This window comes from Sturnus vulgaris, chromosome 1 (genome assembly GCF_052056855.1).
Source record: "Sturnus vulgaris isolate bStuVul1 chromosome 1, bStuVul1.hap1, whole genome shotgun sequence".
NCBI lineage: Eukaryota > Metazoa > Chordata > Aves > Passeriformes > Sturnidae > Sturnus > Sturnus vulgaris.
In genome coordinates, this window is record NC_142243.1 from 87,319,733 (window position 1) to 87,339,830 (window position 20,098).

Here is a 20,098-nt window from a genome sequence, read left to right on the forward strand (position 1 = left end):
GGAGCCCTTCATCTCCAGGTGGGCCCTTAACAAGACAGGAAAGCAGTAAAGAAAAATGTGCTCTAAGTGAGTTACCACAGGTGTATGAGGATGAAAGGGTAAGATTTGGCTCCCCAGAGAGTTCCAGAACTGTGAAGGGCCTTCTTCCCTCCTTTTTCTTTTCCCTCCTTTTTCTTCCCCCCCCCCCCTTTTTTTTCTTTTCTTCCCTCCTTTTTCTTCCATTTTTTATCAATGTGCTGTCTTATTTGCAAGATTTTCTAGGCATTGCAGTAAATAAAGCCACTTGTCTCAACAGGTACACCCAGTGAATCTCGTAAGGCAGTCACAATAGGGATTTCATGACAAGGTGCTCTGTGATGATATAATTTATGTTTCTTACATGAAGTAAATATACGTGTGGTTTAAATTTTAATTTTACATCTTGTATCCATGAAACACTTTTTAGCTTGATTTGGCCTTGAGGTGTTGATAAGGTCTTTTAATAGATATTTTAATGTGTAATACCGTGATTTATTATGTTATTAAAACAAACAGTGCATGCAAACCCAGTCATAGCAACACAATGATAATGTTACTTAGTCCTGTCTCTTTCACTGTAGAGCCCAGAAGGTGCTTTGAGGAAACAGTGCATGTTCTTTATAGACTGTACCATCAGCTTTAAACAGTGTTATAGCACTGCTGCTCCTGTTTCTTTGGGAATAAAATATATAGATAATGCAAGAACAAAAAAAATCCCTGATACTTCCCATTATGTGCAGATAAACAACTCAAATATGGAGAGATTTTTGTGTATGCACATATACAAACAATTAACAAGGTTTGTTGAGGGTTTCACTGCATATTTGGAAATCACACCTAAGAATTTACAAGAGCGCAGTGAGCAAGGCAAAATTGTGCCTTGCACTGCTCATAGTCTGGGACTTTCACTGTTATGATAATTATATTATTGAATACAGAAATTAACTTTAGATGGTTTGATAAAAAAGCCTGAGAGTGTGTGAACAAATAGTGCATGTACAATGTACCTGGATGAGTGTTAGTCATCATTTTAATAACTGTTTTTGTGTTTCTATTGTTACCCTGGAAAAATTATGATAACTTAAAAAATGATGAAAAAAACTATGCATAGTACATGGAAGAGATATTTTATAACTTATTTATGTCTGTTTGTTTGCATCTAATCAAGTTCATCTGTTCAGCAATGCTGAGGTTCTGAATAAATGCAGAAGGAAATCCTATTTTACAAGTTCCAGGGTATTTGCTTTTGATTTTAGCATTTTTTTTTTTTAATGCAAGTATTTAAAAATTAGTTACCTTTTTTCATTCCTTGATATTGACTTTGCTTGTTTTTAATACATGAAATAATTAAATACATTTTGTGATTTTAAATTATCTTAAACTGTGATGAATTTCTTTTAATAACTTTATTTCAGTTTTGTTTTCTTTTTTTCCAATGTTTTTCAAAGTGTTTTGTTTTCAATGTTGTTCAAGATCTGTTCTGTTTGTAAATGGTATTTGTGTCTAAGGCTGTGAGAGGAATGACCTGGATGTGTATCCCATGCTTCAGCAATTATATTGGTGTAACTAAGTTATCTTGCTTAGATGAGGCCTATTTTAGCTTAAACGATTCCATGATTCTATTCACTTAGGGAAAGTAGAGCCATATCTGTCTGCAAATGAGTGTAAACCAAAGCAGAGGGATAAACAGCACAGTCGAATATTATTCCCTCTCTTCGATTTATGGCATATATTCTAAAAGATGCAGTTCCTTGCAGATATTAAGTGCCAATGTTCTCTTTACTACTTTAATTTTTCTATCCAATAATATGATTTTGAAGCAATCCTTTGATCCAGCTAGTGCATAAACAAAGCACGCACGTGATATTTCCATCAGTAAGCTTTCTGTGAGCCATCATTTTTTTGAGATGTGCTATATTTTTACATATATATATATATATATATATATATATATATATATACACACATAAAACATTCTCCAGGAAATATACTCTGATTAGCGGGAGAAAAAAAAGCACATGGGTGATTAGATGCCTTTCTTTTTCCTCAGAGTTTAGGAAATGGGGCCATGTTCTTAATTTCCTGAGGTTACATTCAGCAAATTGTACTGGGGGAGAAGAGAGTTGGTAAATAGGCTTTGGGAAGAGTGTGATTTTTCTGAGATGCTTATTCTGGACTTGCTGTAACTTAAAACAGTGATTTTGAAGTTTGTTTTTGTTCATTTGTAGACAAGCAAACTCTTAAGGCTTTTAAATGTAAACAGACTAATTTTTTAAAGCACATAAAAGTCTGCTAATAGTGTGCTTTCTTTTTCACCCTTCACATAAAGCAGGTTTTCATGGGTCAAGCTTAAGAAAACTCATTGAGTTAATTCCTCTGTGGACTCCTTGGGACCAAATGCAAGCTCAGCTGTGTTTCAACAAAGATTCAAACCTCTGTACGAGGACCTCCAAGGAATGGGCAGAAGGGAACATTGAGGAGTTACTCTGCTCCAAGTGGCAGCTCCTCTCCTTGATACTCATTTTCAGCCTTTGGGCTGCTAAATCCACTTCCATTACCATTGCAAGGTTAAAAGAGGACCAGGAAAGCATCCAGGGGACTTCCTCATCTGTATACATTCGGTTACACTTTATTTTGGTGTGTGACAGGAACTTGTGTAGACTCATATCTGGAGTCCATTTACATAAACTATTTTTATACTGCTGGCAGTGTGGGGCTGCAAAACCCTTCTGAGGAACCATTTGGATGATTTACCCAGGCTGACCAACTCTTGATGATATTTATACCAAAAGAAGCCTGAGGTCAGATCAAACACCTGCTAGCACAGTATTATCTCTCTGAAAGTGGTCAAGAGGGAAAAGTACAGGAACAAGATAAGTACAGGAAGTTATTTTACCACATTACTCAACCACCTTCAGCAGGTTGTTTTTTAGAGGCTTCTTAAATCAGAAGTGATTTCAGTGGATCCTCAACATGAGTTTTCCTGGCCTCTTATTCAACTCATGTCAAGTTCTGACATCTAGCATATCCCATGTCAATGAGTTGTATAGTTTCTCTATAAAGTGTAAGGAAGATGAAGTAATCTTACTGACTTGGCATTTCTTTTCCTACAATTTTACTCTATGTCCCCTGCTCTTGCATAAGAAACATGAGTGAAGAATTGTTTATTATTTTCTTTGCTTAGTCATGATTTTGCACTCCCTAAAAATACATTTCGACCACCTCATCATCTTTCTTTCATAATGAAAAGTTTTAGCCCATTTAGTAATTCCTGTTATGGAAATATTTCCATTCCTTGCTACCTTTTTATGTTCCTTTTGCTACCTTGTCACCTGAGTACTTAGATACCTTGAGGACTTATGTAAATTAAAGTTTGGAGTTCTTGTTCTTGTAAGTTCCTGCTTCTGCAGCTGATGTTGTTGTTAAATAGTCAAGTTAATTAGTTTATTTGGGCATTTATATTTTAGCTTCAGTCTCATGTTGGCATTTTAACAGAAAAAACACTCAGTAAGTTATACTCCCAGAACTACTAATGAGGTGAAGGTCAAGCATGAACTAGTAGCTTGACTGAGGAAGAAGAGGAGGGATAGAGAGAAGAAAAATATTTTATTTTGTCAGAATATTTGGTCTTGTGTGTTTGTTTATACAAAAATAGAAATGTGAGTGTTGTTAAAGTAACACAGAAGTGCACAATACGTTCTCTGTTGAATAGCTTTGAAGAAATGAAGATTCTTTTGCAGCAGATGGCTGCTGAATGAGTCTGCTGGCTCAACTTAGGCCATTCTAATGATAATGTCTTCCTCTTTAGATCTTGAGCTATCAGGTGCTAAAGGTTTGATCCTAACAGTGCTAATCAAACTAGATTGTGGTTTTCTCTGTAATTCCACTTTGGCTATCTGAATTCATTAAATTGTCTGAATCAGGGAGGAAAACGGAGTGAACAAAATGGTCAACTCAGTTTCCATTGCCTCAGAGCACTGCCAGAAGCAGCTTGCTGATTATAGCAGGGGGAAATGTTTATTGCTATCAGCTTACTCTATATGGGGAGCTCTTGTACTAAAATGAAGTATAAAATCAAGGTATAGAAGCATCATAACTCGACTAGCCAAAAGAAGAAAATCTTTTAAAGCTTTTTATTGGTGCCATGTTGGCATTTATGCAACTCACAATTTAGAACTGAACCAAAGTTGCACAGACTCCTCTGTCTTTGCTAATCAGAATTTTGATTCATTTTCTTTGGAAACTTCATTGCATATAGCAATTTCGTTTTATGAGACTGTTGAATGTCTCCATAAACCAGCATTTTTCAAACTGTAATTCAATGGTCGTTGTATAGAAATGCCAAAAAACTTATCAGAATCAATGATCTCTTGTAAAATGTTGCCTCAGGTTAGCTGTCAACTAAATCGAATACCCTTGTTAACTATATCCATCTCTGTAACAACTTTTTTTATTGTCACTTGTATTTTTTTCAGGGATGATGTTATGCATTTAAAACATTTAATTAGAGATCTATTTAAAACTTAGTAAATCATTGCAAAGCAAATCTGCCAGACACTGCTTTGGATTCCACCTAATTCTGGATCTCTTTGATGAATCAGCACTGCTGGTCTGTCAGGCTACACACTCCAGTAAATATTTAGTACCCTGCTGTCTGGTCTCAATACAATTTAGTTCATGAACCAACAGACAGGACACTGCATCAGGATTTTTCTTACTCCATTTCAAGTAGTTCAGTGGTTGCATTTGACTACAATAAATAATAAACCAAAGGAAAAACCACGACCAACAACAACAAAATAAACCCACAAAAAACCTTACAAACCAAAGACTAAAAAACCCTGCACTCATTTATCTGTAATGGGGCTTTTCATTTTTATGCAGAAGCTGCCGCTGTTTTATGCTACATAAAAATTAGGATTTTTGTTTGAGATCCTTGAAAATCATATTTTGAATTAATGTGCAATTCTTAATAGAATAAAATCTGCAGTCTATATATTTCATTGTGGAATCTTGCCGTGCTCTTAAATCAATGCAGACTGTTCCTTCATCAAAACAGAGTTTCTGACCCAACGCAAAATAAAAGTTAAAGCCCTTATATTGCTATACAATTATTATAGGTGAGGAACATGAGGCGTTTCATGTGGAATATTTTGCTGGGAATCACTCATGCACTGGTTAAACTGGACATATATTTCAAAATAGTTCTATCTTTTTTTCACCTTTTGATTGATAATCTGTAGACACTTTTTTAAATGTATTGAAATAGGGGAGCATTGTAGAACGTGCTGTGATATATCCTCTGTTTTGATGACATGAAAATGTGCCTCTCACCAGTCAGACCCAATTAAGCCACCTGCTGCCCTGAATCATGGCTTGTACACAGGAAAGACAGGAGACAGGAGGATTTTGGCACAAGGGCATATTACAGATGTAATCACTAGGAACCAAACCATTGGAATAAAGGATTTGGAAATGAGTAATTGCCAGGCTTGAGAATGAAGAAAAGGGAATTATGCTGGAATGAAGGATATGGGAGTGGTGGTCAGTGGAAAGATAGAGGAAGTGACAGATTTCTGGGGAGACATGGGCAGTGCTGCTCAAGCTCCCTGTCCCCCTTTCAGCTGTGCCTTTCCATTGCTCGCTGCCAACAGGAAATAGCAGTGGCAGTAAAAAGTTCTTCTGATGTGGCTCCTGCTGGTGTTTTTCCCTAGCAATTAACCAAGAAGGAGAGCCCAAGAGAAGGAGAACACGTAGCTGCAAAGGAGGAAAAGGGCACAGCACAGGTCATTTTTGTCCCATGTTTCTGCTGAGCTCTGTCTCTGCACCTCAGTCTGGGGCCTGGTGCAGCACAACCTCCCTTGTGTAAGAAATGTGCATAAGAACATGGTTGTCATTTCAGTGTTCACTGGTTTATTGTAACTTTCCCAAATAACCATCAACAATGAGTAAAGCTAATAAAAAAATATAGTGTTGGTTAGATTGTCAGTATTTAAATTTTATCACATTTCTGTTAAGAAAGAGAAGTTCATTTCCTAAATTATTCTCTGAGAGATCACATAGTCATAGAACCAAAGAAAAGTTGTTAACTTTGTTGTCTCACTAAATATCCCTACACTTGCCTTTGCATATCTTTAAAACATCGTTGTACTCACTGCTGAAATCTGCTTTTGAAGGGGCAGCTTTGCTAACAGATTTGAAAAATTGTGCTATATGCCCATTTTTCTCATTAGAAAAGTTGAAGGATTTTTTTTCTTTTTCTGTATATGTGATTAGTAATCTTTATAGTTTTATACTGACCACTCAAAGCAATGTAGTAATTAAAGCATAGTTTACTTAACAAAAGTTCAAGTATATTGAGTAGTGGAACACACTAGTAACTAAAATTAAGCATACCATGTTTATTGTCTCTATTACTATTAAATGTAAAACTTTCTCATTGAAATTCTGTTGTTCAATGACACTATAGTAAAATCACTGTGATAATGCAGTAGGCATGCCCAATATTTGATATTATCATAGGGAAATCAATTGAACCAAATGTTCTCCTTGTCTTAATGGATTATGTTTCTGTGTCTCATTCCCAGGTTTGGAGATGGTTATTCTGTCAAGGTTTGGCTTAGCAAAGAGATAAGTTATGGAAGAATGATTTTGGACTGTCTACAACTGAATTTTCCTGGAACACAGTTTAAGGTACAGATAAAACTCCTTGTTGTATATGGTAGGTTTAATTTGGGGCTGGTAAGAACAGTATGTACATGTTTGGATATATTGATCTTGGGAAAAGTGCATATGAATATCCCTTTTATTTTTCTATTAAGCAATTAATAAAAAAATTGGACTTGTGATGCTGGTTAAATCAACTCCAAACAGACATTTAGACAATGTAAATAAAAAGGCCTTTTCTCTGACTGAAAATTTCCTTTTGCTTTTATTACTGATGAAGTTGGACTCAAATCTGGGTTCACCTGAAATTGGACTACAGTGTAGTCACTAAGAGTATTTGATTTGACTGCTTGCTGATAAGGCCTGGAGTTGATAAGTCTCAGCCTTTACTGAGATTCTTTGATTTAATACAAAGCCTTGTAAAAGACCTATAGCAATTACATTTCACTAAAAACTCTCAAAGACTTTAACTGTGTTTAGGAAAAGAATAATGGAAAGCAATGTCTGTCTTAGATGCAAACCTCTTTGTGCGTATAAGTCTGTATTGAGCTTGGACAGCCGTGTGTCTGTGTATATGCTCAACCTTTTCCCAGACTGCATTGGAATAGCACCAGTCTGTTAGTTTAAAACTGCCCTAAAGTTTTATATCTTTTATGAGATTAACAAGTTGTCACCTCAGAATACTCACAAAATCTGTGATCTCAGTATGAACCGCTCTTTGTATTATGAATGTAGACAAATGTGTTCTTTTTTAAAAGCTCATGTTTTTCATATTAATCTGCAATAAGAGCCTGTTGAAGTTAGACTGATTATAAGCAAGTATAGCTTCATCACAAAGTACATTCACTTTTATCTATTTTTATAATTTTTTGCTTGTTTTCAGGGACAACATCTTAATCTACTTGAGTACCATGTACCAAGAAGTCAGGGATGTTTAGCAGAGCTCTTCAGAGTCCTAGAGAATCACAAAACTTTTCTCCAAATCAAACACTACTCCATTAGCCAAACCACATTAGAGCAGGTATTTTACCATTTTTCTTTCTTTTCTTCCCAGCCCCTATACTTTTTTTCCCTTTTATCTAAATGTACTGTATAGTGTAGTTATTGATGTGGTAGAATATTCTATCATTTGCTGATTATTACCTGAATATATGCAACACTCCAGCAGCTCCATCTCAGTTCACACAGTAATTCCATGTCCCATGCTGCTTCTACACTGGAGTAAAGCATGACAGCAAGCCACATACTTGTAGTGTGCACAAATATAATCTGCTTAGATGAATCTGGAGCTTTATGGGATGACAAGGTGGGACTGTGAACTGTCACCTCCACAATCCAAAAGTTGGGATCTTACCAATGTCCTTGAAAAGGCTGAACCGGCCTCTGTAAATTGTGGTAGACCTTAGAATTTCAGAACATTTTCCTGTGAGAATTTTAAATGCACAAACGGTTGGAAGAGACCTGACTGCTAAAGACCGTGAAATCCTATTGTGAGAAAAAGAAAAAAGAAGACATTGATGGCAAGCATGGGATTTCTGGGTGACTGTGATGTGGTACAGCATCTTCATATGCAACTGCTTGTTATTCATTCTGCGAACCAAGAGGCACATCTAGTCAAAATATTAATTTTCTATGATTGATGGTGTGAATTTGTTCCTTTTTCCCATGTGCAAATCATTATTGAAGTATTCTCCTCTGTGCTGGTCTACTAACTACTTGTAAATGATCTATTCTCTGGGTGACTGAGTATAAGATAATTTCAGCCTGTTTCTTCAGGCACTGTTCACTCAGGTTTACTTCCTCTCTGTTTTTCAGCGTGATGCATCACCTCAGTCACCTACCACGGCTTCCTCTCCCTGACTGTGTCAGTTTAAAACAGGAAAACAGTTCTTCACACTAACACACTTATAATGCACCCCAAGTTTGTTTATATATCATCAGATGATAGAGGATCATTTGAATAAAGAAGAATCATTTTTCCTTCTACATGCGTTACTGTGAAATAGTTGTGTGTTTAAAAATGAAACATGCATTTACATAGTAAGACCTGTGTTTAAAAAAACACGAACCAATTCAAGGAGGCACATTACTTGTTGAATCAGAAGTGTGCTTTCACTTGAAATATTTGCACCCCCATCTGTAATATTTATTGGTAGAAAAAACAGACTCAGATTCTTTAGGTATGTCATGAAAAAAAAAGATAATTAAAACCATTGTTTCACATTTACTTGTGCATAAAATATATTTTTCATATCTCTGTAACTCATTTTACCCTAATTTTTATCATTTATCAACTCCTAGAGTTCCTTATTTCTAGAGTTTATAAAACATGTTTGTAGAGGATTTCCCTCAACATGAGTCATAAATTATTTTGTCAAAAAGGCTAATGAGAGCAGTGAAAAAATACCATCACCTATATCCCCAAAGTCTGAATTCAAGTACTTTTATTTTGAAAATCCTACTTTTTATCATGTCTTACAGGTATTCATTAATTTTGCGACACAGCAACAAGGAGTCTCGCTTTCTTCACAAGGATCTCCTGTTGTTCATCATGATCATCTCCCAGTCTAGGCTCAGAACAGGACACAGCTTCAAAATAACATCTCTGTGTGTGTGTGTTTGCATACATGTACACACAAGCCACATGCAATAACTTTTCAACTGTGAACAATTTGTGTATGAGAAACAAATAGTAGAAGCAGAGGTGAGTTTTCATCTGTAGGCCAGAAGAAATGGTACCAGTTCTTGTTTAAGCAAGAAACTGACTATATGTGGACCAAAAATCTGCCAAAAAGTAATGTTTTCTTAATTTAACTGGAATTTTAAAATATAAATGGCCTAATTAATGCAGAGAAAAAAAGGCTGATCTGAAACGTCAGTGCATTGTAGATTTTTTTTTTATGGTGGTTCTGCATTCATTTGACTATAGTACTTCCTTGCATGCACATTTAATATATAATTTTTACATGATAAGGCAAGAAAAAACAATTGAATGGTAGCATTGACTTGGCTATCATGCAGTATTTTTATTTAATCACACACATAGAGAGCTTTTAGATTTCCCTGTTAATTCAGTTCTGTGTTGTGATAAACTAAATTAACTTTTTTAATGTATCAAGGATGCACTGTATTCCGTAAGGTTTATGTTAAGGAAGTTATTAGTGTACTAGCCTAGTCTGCCTCTCAGTTTTCTTAAGTAAATTTAACAAGTTTTCATAAATCATACTTGACAATGAACTTTCCCCTAAGCCTGCGGGTTGCTGCTGCAAGTATCCTCAAGTACCTTTTTAATGACTAGTTTGTTTTTCTCATCTTTTAGTTTCCTTTTTCTCCAAAAAGAATGTCAAAATACTGTTTAATGGGAATGTTAAAGGAAAATAAGATAAACATTCAGACTGTGATCAATAAACTTCTCAATAAATGTAATATTGATTCTAGATACTTCAGACAAAACCACCGTCTTCAGCCTATACTTGTGTTAAAATAAGTGAGCATTTAATGAATAAAAACTCCTTGTGTATTGTGCTTGAAGAAAAAAAAGTATGCATTTTTTTTGTAGTAGGTAGTTCCCTGACCCAAAACAAGTCTTTGAAGCTCCTATAAAATTAGCTCACTCCACTTTTATTGGGCTATGTTACCAAATAGCTAAAATTGTTGAGCTGGTGACTTAGAAGTTAATTGCTGCAATATGATTTTGGGTGGGCAATGGTGAGGGAAGTTCAGTTTGAGATGAAATAATTTGATTTTAAATGGCCAATATTGCAGAGCTGCTGCTATAATTCCCTGCTCTACAATGATGAAATATTAAAAAAAAAAAATTGTGTCTTAGGCTTTGCAAGCTGACTCAGAAGAGTCTTTATTGAGGTTTGATATGTTCATGTGCTTTGGACCATTATGCTTTTTTAAAATCAGGAATTCAGTTTGCTTATTTCTAAAAAGATGAAATCAAGTCCCTGAAAAATAAATAAAACCCTAAAGATTTACAGGCTTTGCTAGTACATATGGGTCAGAATGAATGAGTTTATGAAAGTTCTTTATCATTAGAATGGATTGGTATAATATCAGAACTCTGCCAAGCTAGTCAGGACCCAGAGCACCTAGGAACCATTAAACTCCAACAGCCACCACCCTTGTAGAAATGCCATAGCACAATGTGATGTCCATATTTGATGTGAAAACAGTTATCTTTAATTTCTTCATGAGGCTGAGAGTAGAATGTTTCTAAGGTTGCCAATTAGAACAAAAACCAGTCAATTTTACATAGCAGAATGTGAGAGAAGTAGTGGACATGAAAAGAAAAAAGAAGGCAGAGACAGGAAATTTGGGCAGAAACAAAAATATGCCATTATTGAAGTAGCCTGCTTAATTTCAGCACCTCAAGATGGAAGAAACTGAGCATTCATGGAACAACCAAGGATCTCGAGTCATAGTCTGAAACCACGCAACAGAAGAATGTTTCTGTAGCTCTTAACTGAAAAAAAAGTAGAAGGGAAGATATGGCAGTCACATGCACAGGGCTTTTGGCTTTTTTCTTTTATATTTGTTGGTAGATTTCATTTATTATATTGGTAGACTGCTGATATGACTGATTAATTTTCTTTGGTTTTTGTTTTGTTTTTATAAACTAATATGTCTGTCTCAACCACAAGTCCTTAAAACAATAATGAAATGTACTCAAGGAAATTTAGGGATTTGGGAAAGGAGATGCTTCCAGTCCTTGCAGTTTAAGGCAATTGAGCCAAAAGATGTGATTTCTATGAAATTGTGAAAAGAATTCACAATTTCTGAAATTTTGAAAATGAAATTGTGAAAAGAGTGCTTATTCGTGCTCAGGAAGAGTGTCCGGCAGTTGAATTAATAAAACAATCCTGCAGTTTGTTTTGACCAAGGGAAGCATAAAAGCGTACAAGACTCACTGTGGTGAGACTGAAAAATGGTAGCCTAGCTGAACGCTCAGATGGGGAGCTTCTTCAAGTCTTGGCTGTGTAACACTAATTAAATGTCACTTTTTTCTGATTAAAATATGAAAGATTATATTAGTTTAATAGATGAATACAGTAAATAACGTTTGCTTCAGACTGATGGTTGAGTAAATTCAGTTAACAGTGTTTTTCTTTTCTTAAATTACTTCATATGCATCTCAGGAGACCCAATTTAATTCAGGCAAGAAGCAAACAATGTCTGTCTACCAATCCTTTATGGGTAAAGAAGGTCAAAATCTAATTGAGTGCCAGTGTACCAGGTTCTGTCTCAGAGGATATTTTCCCTTTCTTTAACTTGTGGCATTCCTAACATATGAAAGTTTCAACAAAAGTATTTTGAAGTTTTTTTTTTCCTAATTCACTTATTTATTTATCAAAATAAATCACTAAACTAGGAGTCTGGACAGAAAAGGTCAATTATACATTAATGATGAAAGAATCCTTGAATTCATAATTCATGAAGAAGTATATCTTCTTTTAACACCTCTGTATTTGGAATCAAACACAGCTGAAGATTTTAAACAATACTTCTCTTGTGTGATTCTTGTTAGGAAAGTTTCATTCTTTTTCAGCTGGAAATTTCTCTGACTATGAAAGCAAGCCCTTCACCCTGAACAGTAAACTAGAATTAAGCTCAAAATTATAAAATCAAGTGAATATTTGAAACAGTCAACACTAAAACTGGGAAAATGATAGTCATATTTCTAAGGGACTATTCCACAACTTAAGTCAAAAGAAGGGCTTTGGCCAACCTTTGAGCAGATCACTTCAGGCCATCTTTTAATTTTCATACAGTAGTAGAATTATGTGACCAAAAAAACCCCAATCGGTCTGAACTTTAAATCAAAGTGTCACATATTCAGTGGGGGTGGAAGGGTGATAGTATTAGTGTACAAATGGCACTTTGAATATGGCTGCATATTAAATTTCTGTACAGTTTTTCTTCTGGAAAGAAAGAACTTATTTCTCTGGTTTGGTTCAGTCATGACCACAGATGATAAATTTTGCCCAGGGTAGTGCAAGGTGTGTAATATGATTTTCAGCAAAGGAATTAGGTGCCTTTTGAGCTTGCTTGTCCTTGTGAAATCTGAATCACTGGGGTCTGAAATCACATAAATTTGGAAGCTGAATCGAACACTTACTGGAACTGCTTAACTCCTAGATCTGTCTAAAACCAATTTAGGTAAGGATATTGCTTTCCTGGTCTTTTCCTAGTAAGTAGTAAAGCTGACACTTTCTTTGATTCAGTTTAATATGATCTAATCTTTTTATGTAAGCACTTTCAATTTTTCTTTCTCAAGAATAGGGAGATCAAAGCTAGCAGTAAAAAGATCTTACTTAAAGTGATTGAGAGCTGACTATCTCAGACCTACAAGAGCTAAAGAGAAAATGTTTTCTGAGTTGTGTATTAGAGCCTTACAATACAAGTAGAACTGATGCTGCTGCAGGTGCGATGGGAGTGGGCAGCAGGTACAGAGCAGAAATCACAGCTGTCTCATTCTTGCACAGAAAGCAGCAATCTGCTGCTATCAACGGGCCAGGTACTGCTGAATGTTTTAGCAGATTAATTCTCCATGCTGAATAATGATATGGATCACTGAAACAAATCAAAGCATCTTTCTTCTTTATTAAATTTTTCTATCACATTCTAATATTGTTCCAGCAGTACCCTCGTGCTTATTGCTACATGGAGCTATGTGCTGGGATAAATTCTGACTCCTTTTGTAATGGCCCTGTAAAAGCCATGATCAGAGTCTCCACTGTAGGGGTGTATGCACATCTTTAGCTTAGGCTGATCAAAGCACCAATGTTCATATCTTCTTTCTATGATATATAAATGGAGAAAAAGGAAGTATAAGCTATGTAAGTAAAAGTCAATAGGTGAGATTTCCACGTGCAACTGATTTATTCCATCTATAGAACACCACACATACTTAATTTTGCTGCCTGTGCATGCTATGGGCAATTTAAAGAAGTGCCTTGGGGTTAACTGGCTATGAGGTGCCCAGCAGAAAAAGATAGGATCATCTAACATGCAGTGGTATAAGATCAAACAAGAGTCCTTTCACCCTCTTATTGAGACAAACGCTGGTTAATAGCAAAGTGTAATGCATATAATTTGAGAAAAGTATCAGAAACACTTTTGTCCTTAGCATGTGCTGAAACAGGGAAATGCAAACTTTATTCCATATATCACTTTTACATCACTCTTAATTCCTGTTCTACTCGCCTTACTATATGCAATAACCAGACCCCAAAAAAATTCCAGTGTTTCTCTCAGATTAAAATATTTTGAAATGTGATTAAGCTTCCACAATATGTGAAAGCTCGTGGAGTTTTTTCCCTTAGATTTTATTGAGAACTGGTCCTTAAGACTTATATAATTATAGGTGAGTATATGAGTGAAGGAGCATGTGACATTTAAGCTGAATCAAACAGAATATGCTTGTAATGCTCTAGCTGAGGAGTTGTAGTCATCTGATACTTTGTAGTTAATTATAATTGTCTAATAAGAAGAACCTGAAATTGTTTTCTTAGAAGCCTGTTATCATAAATAATTCTGTTAGCAATGTGTGAATACAAAATAGATTGATTCTAGCCAAAAGAGTATTCTCAGTATGTGAAAGGTAAGAATCAAGGTCATACACAGCATATTGAAGTGTTGTATTGTTGGGGTTTATTTTCCCTTTCAAAGTTAACTAAGTGATTAGAAGTGGCACTTGTCGGTGGCCAGCTACATGCTGAAAATGCTTATTTATGACCCAGAGCTGAGGCTGTTTATGTGCTGATAAATTCGTAGTCTCTGTTTTTTTTTTTTTTTAACTACCTGCATGTTATAGACAAACTGGCAATTAAATTTAATGCATAAAATTTTATTTTGAGGTCATTGCAAGCTGTGCAATTAAAAATCGATTTTCTGGGTGTCCAGCAACTGGGTAAAATAGAAGTATTTAAGTATTTCTATGCATAAAAGGTTAAGTAAATTTTGAAAATAGTCTTTGCAGAAATGTTTGAGAAATTGAGTTTTTCTTTGTATGTACTTATAGATTTTTACCTTAAATCTAAGTGTAAATAAAGGTGTCCATAATGATATGTTTCTAATTGTGAAATGTATAGATTTAGCTTTAACCCATCACCTTCAGCTGAGAAGAGCAGGAGCACTGGAGATCTACTATGTGTCTGAATTCAGGGATGGAGACTGACAGCAGACTCTGTAACTCTGTACCTGAAGGGTGCATGTCTCTACAAAGTGTGAAGAGCCCTCTTTTTAATCACTTCAAGGTATTGACTGCAGGAAGAACAGGAGAACTTCTTGGTGCAAGTCTTTCTCCCTTATAAATACCTGTGACTGCATATACATAGATGCAGCACAGAAACTGCCACAAGTTTTCAGGAAGGATGAGATTTTTGTCTGCACCAAGGTTGCATTTGCTATGACTTTGCTCAAGATTATTTTTTTTTAGTAGACTTTAGTATTCTTAGTTATCAATCAGCGTTTTCAGGTTTTGGCTTTTAGCCCATGCTGTCAAATGACAGCTGACTTCATGGATTTTTGATATTGTGTGTTACACAGGTCTTGAAATAGACCCCAGCTTTTCTGAAAAAGTTTCAGTATCTGAGGAAAATGTTTCCCTTGGTAGATGTTTTGCCTTTTACTCGCTATATTGGTTGCAAGATTTTGGATGTAAAAAACTTCTCCAAAATTGTCACTGAAGCCTGGGACTTTTTCTGTTTCACTTCTGCTAAATAATCAGAGAATTTTCTCTAAATAAATTCACTACTCTCGGAGAGTTCAAAGACACTGATGATGTCTTGCCTCTATTCTGCTCAGTACCAAAACTCACACTTGTACTTATCTGGCATCTTAGAATCATAGAATAGTTTGGAAAGGACCTTAAATATCATCTAGTTTCAGCCCCCCTGCCGTGGACAGGGACAAGCTTTGCTAGACCAGATGGCTCAGAGCCCTATCCAACCTGGCCTTGAACATCTGCAGGAATAGGGCATCTATGGCTTCTTTGGGCAGTCTATTCCATTGCCTCAGTACCCTCGTAGTCAAGAATTTATTCCAAATACCTAATCTAAACTTATTCTTTCAGTCTGAAACCATTCCCTCTTGGTCCATCACTACCGTTCCTGATGAAGAATAGGCCCCTTGCAGGCCCCTTCAGCCCCTGGAATATTGCTGTGAGGTCTCCACACAACTTTCTCTTCTCCAGGCTCAACAACCACAGCTTTCTCAGCCTGTCTTTGTCGGGGAGATTCTCTAGTCCTCTTATCAGCTTTGTGGGTCTCCTCTGGACTTGCTCCAAAAGTTCCATGTCTTCCATCAGAGAGTGCATCAGTAGGTGTCAGGTGAAAAACACCTGGTTCAGGAGGACCTTAAAGAAAACACTCTGCACCACTTACAAAAATATGTTATGGGGGGTGTCTAGGTTGTGTTCACAAAAACAACTGTTTAAAACAATAGATAATAATCAAGAAAGCAACTTTTGGTTCTTTTTGAGCCAACATTCAATCCAAGGGGGAGAGTGAGATTTTCTCTATGTGCCTAATCAGTACTGAGGTTTGAACAGATTTCTTCAATAATTGCAGAAAGTTATGGGGGGCTTTTGACAACTAATTTTCATTGACTCTACAAATTTAGTTTTATTGGTTTCATGGACTAGAGAAAAATATCAGCTTGACTACCAGTCTTTCTTTGTGTCATTTTGAAAGTGGTAAAAAATGTGGATGACTCACAGAAAGATCCTTGTTGACACAATCAAGGGTCAAGATAGTAAAAGTGTTTCAAAAGCAATGGTCAGGTTTTAGGGCTTTTTCAGTGGGTCCAAAAAGAGTTGGGAAATCTATGCAATATTTTTTTTCTCCTCAAGTTTGAATCTTCTGATACTGGTATAAGTGGGGCTGCAGTTTCCAGTCTGACTGGTGTTCTCAGGTCTGCTCTTTCCTTCTGAATGGGACATGGAGACATGTACAAAATGCTGCAAGGTGACCCCAGCCACTGAAGTTCCTGCCTCTGTTGCCAAGAAGCATATAAAACAGTTATGACACTAATTTAGATCACAGTAATATGAAGTGACATAAAAGCAGATACTGTGTTTACATGTTGCCCTTTGGCATTAGTGAAGCCCAGAATGGGTGCAGCAGTCCAAATCCATCATGTTATGAAGGCAAAGTTGGATGGCAAGAGCCATCTCAAAGACAATACCTGCCCAGAAAAGCCACTATGGTAGGTGTAACATGGACAGAGGAATGCCTGAGAACGATGACAGTGTACCAGAAAGCATGAGAAACCAAGGACCTCTACTTTAATCCTGTTTTTTCCAGCAGAAGCATTTATGTCAATTAGCAGCATTGCAAAGATAGTACTGTAACTGAGGATATAACAGAGCTTTTTCCCTATTGCTTGGTTTGGGGAAACAAAAAATCTTTACATGGACTTTCCATCTTTTGAAGTAATTTCTTTTTATAGGGACATATTGTCTGCAATTGTGGAATTTTATATACTCAAAAGTATCAACAGTTATCTTTTAGTAAGAGTAACAAATAGTCTTTGAAAACAGACCAGGCAAATACAAGCCATTCTTGTTGTTTTAATTTCATTATTCCTCTTCCTGTTTTTCCTTTTTCTTTGTTTGCTTTGGGGTTTTTGTTGTTTTTTTTGTTTTGTTTTGTTTTGTTTGTTTTGTTTGTTTGTTTGTTTGTTTTTTGGTTTTTCTTGAGGGGGAGGGTTGTATGTTTGTATTTGATTTGTGGTTTGTTTTGTTTGGTTTTGTTTGTTTGTTTGTTTTGTTTTTGTTTTTGGTTTTTTTTTATATTGGGTGGTAGCAAAAATGTTTTGTTTTGTGTAGGATTTTTTTTTCATGTGGGAAAGTAAATGACCAGGAGCAGAAGTGGATGATGAAAATTCTTATGGCTGTAAAATTTTTCAAATGAAATAGCAGATCTTTTAAAATTATCTCAAGCCTATACTTTTATTTTTCAAGCCTTCTAATGACAATCATTTGCTTAGGTTCCTTTGAAAACTTATTATTTTTTGTCATACAAATTTGATCAACTAAGTATAAAGATTTATTTTGGTGGCAGATATGTTAATGATTGTTCTAACTTATTTACTTACTTCTGTAGAAATTTGGTTTGCTATAAGTACAGAAAAAGGATTTACTAAATTTAAATAAAACTTCATTTTCCTCAAACATATTGTATTCCATTTTCTTGCCAAAACACAATAAAACAAAATATATGACATATTGTGCAGTAGGTAAAAGGAAATATATTTTAATCAGATATGAATAACAGATTAGAAGAATCTTTAATTCACTTTTATCTTGCTTTGATCTGAAACCAAACTCTGAGCAGCCAGAAACATTAAAGACTTAGAGGAAACAAGGATGACTCATTTTCTTGGTTCACATTGAATTTATTTTCTAAAGAAAAGAATATAACTTTGAATAATATGTACCATTGAAAATGTTTTGATTTAATTTCTCAAAAAGTACACCTGTATATCAAAAGCATCTGCCATTGTATCAGCATTGGACATGTAGCTAAAACTTTCTCCAGCATTCATTGCTATATTATAGTTTTTTCTTCTGCACAGCAGCTGGCTTAAGTCTTCCCTCAAAGATTTAGGCACATAGCATAGTGAGGGAGACAGAATTTCAGTTAAACTCATACATGCAAGAAGTGATGGCCTCTTGATGTATCATTAAAAATATGATAGTTTTTTTGACATGGAAACGTCAAATAATATTTCTATATTAAGCCTACTGTTGTCTATGGCAAGCTTGACACAGTAATCTGTAGATTAAAGAAAAATATAACATTTTATTTTAATATAGTTTTGATCCATGATATTTCTGTGTGTAGCAAAAATAGCTTTAAAAATGTCTTTGAAAACTAAGAGAATCAAGGGCTTTGCTCTTCTCCATCTCAAATTTACACAGTGCCAGAAGGATTGTGCTGGTGTAGCAGAAGATTTGGTCTCATTATGCTTTATTGCCATGAGGACATTTCTAGCTTGCTGCTGGCAAAAGTCAGACTGGAAAAAAGTAGAAGTACAAGTTTTCTAGGCTCTACCCATGTCTGGATCACAGAGTAATGTTTTCCACAACAGATTCTGCAGATGCTTATACTGTAAGTAGTTCTACTCCTCAGGAAGCTAATTATCACTGTCTTGTCATCCTAATTTGACATTTCAGATTTTAACTTGCTCCACCGAGGTGCCTGGGAGCAGGATCGTCTTAGGCCAATTGCAATTATGGGCATTAAGTGTGTTGTGGTGTGTTCACGTTTCATATCCAAACTTTATTGCTTCTCTTTAAAATAAAATATAAAAATTCCAAATAAACAAACAAACAAACAAAAAAGAACTTCATAAAATGTAGAATCAGTGTTGTTTGGGGAATAGGATGGATTTGCTACCTGCTGTCCTGTGCAAATGTAGCAGTGCTGCTTCTCATGTATAATCAAGTAGTTCAGGTTTATTGCCATCTCTAGCAGTCTGTAGGGTGGCAAATGTTAATGATGACAGCCAGTAGAGGTTGTTTTTCCTTTAAGCTTAGAAACTTATTTAAGTTGGTTGCTTAAAGTGGAGAATGGCTAGCTTTATGGCTCTGCACCATGATACAGACGAGTTACTAAGTACAACATACAGACATGGTTTTTTGTTTGTTAATAGAAATGTTTAATTGATGATCACAGCTTGGGTCTATGCCATCAATGTCAAAAAGTGTTCAAAAGCAATTGTAGTGATGTGCATATTTGCACTTCTTGCCTCAAATCTGAACATTGCTCTTTCTGCAAAAAAATTATCTATAATAATCTGAGCAACGGAAAAGACCTTTCAACAATTTGGATTACATAGCAGCATGCCAAGTGAAGGTTTACATTTCAAATTATTGCCACAATAAATTCACTCTTGGTCTTTCCTATCGAGTTGCTTGGTTGCTCACATGGGGAAAGGAAATAATGAAGAAAACATTCTTGTTAGAGCTATGTAAAATTGTGCCGGGTTTCTTGGAGCACTAGAGGGAGCAAGAAGGTAAAAGTTCTCGAAAAAGCGACTGCTTACTTGGAGGTCGAATCAGAGACGGAGTCTACCCTACCCTGCAGGTAAATAAAACTATTACACCATTAAAAATCCCCCAACAAAACATAAACCATGATCAAAACTGAAGTGATATCTTACATTGGTTTTAGGAGTTTTGGTTTTTTGTAGTTTTTTTCTTATTACTGTTGTTCGCCCCCACATACACACACTAACAACATTCTTCTCCTCCTCCTTCCTTCCCCCTCACTTCCCTTTTTGTTTATTGTTTTGAGGAGATGCTTTTGTTTTCATGTCTCTGAATGCTGTGTGTGTGTTGATCTAGGCTACTGCTAAGGGCTGGCTCTGATGGAACCAGAAGTCCTTGTTTCTCCTCATC

General features: G+C 35.7%; 1 protein-coding gene across 1 annotated transcript in view; it reads left to right on the forward strand.

Annotated features, from left to right (window-relative positions):
• LOC106850770 (ATP-binding cassette sub-family A member 13) overlaps window positions 1-10,209 on the forward strand; it is a 139,392-nt gene extending 129,183 nt beyond the window's left edge. Inside the window, exons 42-44 of the mRNA XM_088171259.1 lie at window positions 6,606-6,711; window positions 7,568-7,705; window positions 9,166-10,209. Coding sequence (XP_088027385.1) covers window positions 6,606-6,711; window positions 7,568-7,705; window positions 9,166-9,255 — 334 coding nt within the window. The 3' untranslated portion in view covers window positions 9,256-10,209. The remainder of the gene's footprint in view (window positions 1-6,605; window positions 6,712-7,567; window positions 7,706-9,165) is intronic.
• The last annotated feature ends 9,889 nt before the right edge of the window (window positions 10,210-20,098 follow it).